The 4860-nt window shown below is 33.0% G+C and overlaps 1 protein-coding gene across 1 annotated transcript in view; it reads right to left on the reverse strand.

Annotated features, from left to right (window-relative positions):
- Positions 1-4860, reverse strand: part of Ebag9 (estrogen receptor binding site associated antigen 9) — a 24718-nt gene that overhangs the window by 11423 nt on the left and 8435 nt on the right. The window contains exons 2-3 of the mRNA XM_010619533.3: positions 3057-3154; positions 235-313 (exon numbers count right to left, since the gene is read on the reverse strand). Of these exons, the coding sequence (XP_010617835.1) occupies positions 235-313; positions 3057-3139 (162 nt within the window). The 5' untranslated portion in view covers positions 3140-3154. The remainder of the gene's footprint in view (positions 1-234; positions 314-3056; positions 3155-4860) is intronic.

Here is a 4860-nt window from a genome sequence, read left to right on the forward strand (position 1 = left end):
TAAAACTTTTAAATATAAAAATGCTCCAAACAGAATAGCAAACACTTGGAACCACAGGGAAAAATAGAAAATATCAGCAGAGTCAAGATAATCTAAATTTTACAACTGAAATATATAAATGTAGCAACAGAGGTCCTGACTACCAAATTAATTTTGTTACTAATAATATGCAATCCAGTTTGAAAAATACTGTTCTGAAACACATATTCAATTTTTCAAAACAAAAAAAATTACCTGCTTAGGAACTGATGAATAATCAACAGTAGTTGGCAATGTAATTTGGTCTCCACTTAATTTCCTTCCTCTGCCAGATCTAAAACAAACATGAAATAATTTATTTCAAGAACAATCAAAATAAGCATGAATAAAAAGCTTTTTGGTCAGTGTTTACAGGTTTACAAATCATTATTGATTCTAGTAATTAACAACTGCTTCACTATAATGAAAAGGCATGAATCCAACATCCTGTGAATATCTTTAAAGTCTTAGGTATAGCTGCTTCCTGAGTTAAGGCTTAGAATTACAGATGAACTCAAGAGAAATACAAAGTCAGAAACAAGAATGCAAAGTAGTTTCAAATCATATTCCTTGGAGTGCTATGGACTCTTCGGGGAGCTCTGGTATCTCAGCTTCTCCTGCTTTACTTACTGTTTCTTACTAAACCCAGCTGTTAAGCTATTTTTAAAAGGTTGAAAATCACTGGGTTGAACTGAACTGCAATTGACTTTTATGGATTAGGAGGAAAAGTACTACATTAATCAGGATGTACCACACTCAATTGTTAAGAACATGGATTACAGAATCTATGTCAACCATGGTATTCAATGTTAATTCTTCCAAGTCTGGTCAGAATTACCTAACCTCTCAACTTTAATATTCCCATCTACAAAACACCAGTATTCAAACCTTATTTTGAAAGGTGGCTGTAAGGGTTTAAGAAATGTAAAGTACCTAGACAGTGTCTGCTACAGAGTAAGACATTTCAGAAATGGTAGCCTATTGCAAATGATTCTCCTTCCCTTTATGTAATCCAAAAAGCATCTACTTAGAGCTAACTGGTAAAGACAATTATGTTTTCTAAAAGTTTAGAAGTTATATTTTATTTGTTTAAAGGAGAGAGAAACATTAGTCTTGTTACAAAATTTTAACATAAGACTGGCATTTTATAACACATGCTCTAGGTTCTTTTTGACACCTTACATATACAAGGTGATCCTAACTGATCAATCTTATTTACACACACAACAAAAATTTATACTGACAACGGGAAAGTCTTTAATATTTTTAAATCAAGTAAAAAAAAGTTTGGCGGGGGGTACTGGGAATCAAACTCAGGACCTTGTACTTGCAAGGCAGGTGGCGGAACCACTGAACTAAATCCCCGGCCCTCAAGTAAAATTTCTTATTCTAAAACTAATCCACAATGACCAGAATTTTAGAAAATTCAGATGCAAAAGTAAACTTCTACAGTTCATTACTACTATTAACACAGTGTTTCTTTTCATCTTTGTCTTTCTGGCAATTGGAACTCATTTTTATCCTACTTTATCCAGTGAACTTCTAGCCATTTCTCTTCATTTTCTGATGATTTCAACACTTAGTTCACCATTTTCTGTACTTTACAAATCCTATCCTCTTAAGTAATTGCCAGTCAACCACTTATATTTTCCATTTCTTTCTTGAATTTTCTTCCAATGGTCATCTCTAGTTTATCCAGGTGTTCCTACTGCAATACCCTAGATTTTTTTTTTTTAATCCTAGACCAGTCTACTTCTAGCAATAAACTCAATGACAAATGTCAAAGTTTCAAGAGCTATCAAATGGCCATTTAGCCAGGGATTACATTTTCTAGCCTTCCCATGTGGCAAGGTGGCCATATAACTATGCACTGGACAACAGGCTGGGAACAGAATAGTTGGATGCAACCTCTAAATCAAGTGATTACTATGTACTCCCTCTTTTATAATACTTTATTCTTTGTGTGTCAGAAATTTTTTTTTCCACAGTAAACCAGGACAAAAGAAATACCTAACAATTCCACAGATTAAGTAGTTGGATCCAAACCACTTAATACTTACATATGCTTTAAATTAAGTAAGCTTACTAGCACTTGAAAAAAATATATACAATAAGTTTAAAGAAAATATAATATTTCTTTTATGAATGAAAAGGAAAATTTCTTACTACTACCATGTGTGTCTGTTGGATGCCTCACTTCTCATGCTGTGAAATCAGACTGGAGACTGCCATCCTCATTTTCTGTTCTACATTAATTTTGATACAGTATTTGCTTTTAATTATAACCTAAAACCTAACTTTACAAAAAAATGTCATAAAAATACAAGTAAGCCAAAACTTATCTCAAGCATTCAGAAGCATTCATGATAAGGAATACTGCAGGATCTAGTGTTAAAAACATGAAATATCTTGAGTTAGGAGTCTGCAATGTTCAACAGATGTTGACTGTCACTGTGCTTCACTGGGAAATTCAAAGTATCTGTGACAGCCCTAAAAATGTCATGAGAAGCCCTGAGGCACCTCAGCACACAGGTTAGAAGTCACAGCTCTAGGGCACGGTGATCTAACAAAGCAGAAGGATCTGGAATCTACAGAAAACCCACTCAAGCCGTGTAAATTACCTGCTCTGGGTGTCCCAAGTATTCTGGAATGTCCCTTAAGAAACAATGAATCTGTTTTATAAGGCTTCTTTTGAAGTTTTTAAAATAAAGATAACATTCATATACACAGATATATATGCCTAATTTCATGTGACCACCTTAAAATATTCCAGTAGTGAAATGACACATAAAAACTCTGGAAAGGTTATAATGAAAACCAGTTTGTTTATTACTGAAATTCTATAGTATTTAGCATGTCATGTGACAGAAGGAAAACAAATGAACTTCTACTTTCTAAACAGGAACTAGAGAAAAAACATTTTTAAAAACTATTAATGAATGAATATTATAAACAAGGATTTAGTATAAAAAAATCTCTTTTGCCTTTTTGAAGTTTTCAAAGACCCTAAAACCAATGAGGAAATAAAATTTATTTACCTGCATATTAATCTCTTTAGAAATGAGAATACTGCTGCTAGGCAGGTACAAACTTTAAATAACCGAAATTGAGTGATGGCCATGATGGGAATCAAAACCTGTGGGGAAGGCATACAAAGACAGGTGCATCAAACTGATTTCATAAGCCATATTCCTGTTCTTAAGTCAAGCTGAAAAATCCTTACATAACTGAGAAAAATCAAATCACAAAGAGAACACGGTAACTTTTAAGAAAATGTAAAATATAACAACTTAAACTAGATTTTTAAAGAGTTTTCAGTAGTTGTGAGGAATAAACCATTTTCATTCTGAGTAGTTTTTGAAAATTATTTTGCTTATATTATCTATTTAATATAAATACAACTTAAAAAATCAAAACAATAGAAAAACAGTATAAACTGAGTCTTTTTACACCTTCTGAGGATTGAATCGTGAACATAACACTGTTCAAAGCATTTAAAACATTTTAATCTGTAGATAGTTAGGTTTTACTATACCCAATTCATAGAGGGGAAAATTAAGAGAGGTCAACTTGTTCAAAGTCACATAGCTAGCCGGGCGTGGTGGCACACGCCTGTAATCCCAGCACTCGGGAGGCTGAGGCAGGAGGATCGCTGAGTTTGAGACTAGCCTGGGCTACATAGTGAGTTCCAAATCAGTCTCAACTACATACTGAGACCCTGTCTCAAAACAAACAAACAAAAACAAAGTCACATAGCTAATAAAGCAACCACAAAGTTTAACTTCAGTGATTCACAGATCTAGGGGTCTGTTCAAACAAATACTGATTCCTGGGCCTCCTCTTAATAGTAAATTAAATAATATTCTCTGCTAGGGCCTGGTCACAGCCAGTAAGCTAACAAAGGTGATAGATGAAAAGCTACTCAATAGAACAGGCAGCAGAAAACACTACAAATAACTGATGAGACAAATTGAAAACAAACTGCAAAATCACAGTCTTATAAACATAACCATAATGCTAATCATATTAAATAAAAATTGTCTGACACCCCAATAAAAATGCAGAAACAGACTGAATAAAAAGTGAAGATCCTATTATATGTTGCCTTCAAAAAAGACATTTTAAATATAAAGCTACAAATAGGTTCAAAGTAAAAAAGAAAGTGAGGAAAATATACTGTTAGAACTATCCAAAAGACTGTTGAATTGAGTATTTTAATGTCAGTCAAACTTCAGAAAAAAATATTAGGTACAAAAGTGGTTATTTCATAATAATAGGGTCAATTAATCAAAAGTACATAACACAAAACATTTTGAAAATTTTGCCAGCACTAGAAGAAACTTTATGCTAATATTTGACAAGTGAGACAAAACAGGCAAATTCTCTGTAAGATACATTACCAAAGTACAAGAAACCTAAAAATCTCTATACTGCTTAAAGAAATTGAATTTGCAGTTAGAAATCTTCCAGGCCCAGATGGCTTCATTGATGGATCAGCCAACACTTAGGAAGGCATAATACCAATTTCTAAACTGCCAAAAATCTGAAAAAGAGTTTTTCCCAACTCATTACTTCACATCAACATTACACTAAAGCAAAGATACAACCAGAAAAAAAATACTAGAGACTAACACTTTAAGAAACTCCTTAACAACATACTGGGAAATTGAATCCAATAATACATAAAAGGACAATACATCCTGACCAAGTGGGCTTAGCCCAAAAGGTAGGGTTGATTCATATTCAAAAATCAAATGTGATTCACTGTATTAATACACTGGGAAAAGATATTTAAGCATCTCAGTAGACAGAAAAAAAAAAAAAAAAAAAACCCTAAAAAAC

This window comes from Fukomys damarensis, unplaced genomic scaffold (genome assembly GCF_012274545.1).
Source record: "Fukomys damarensis isolate Sample0158 unplaced genomic scaffold, DMR_v1.0_HiC HiC_scaffold_5, whole genome shotgun sequence".
NCBI lineage: Eukaryota > Metazoa > Chordata > Mammalia > Rodentia > Bathyergidae > Fukomys > Fukomys damarensis.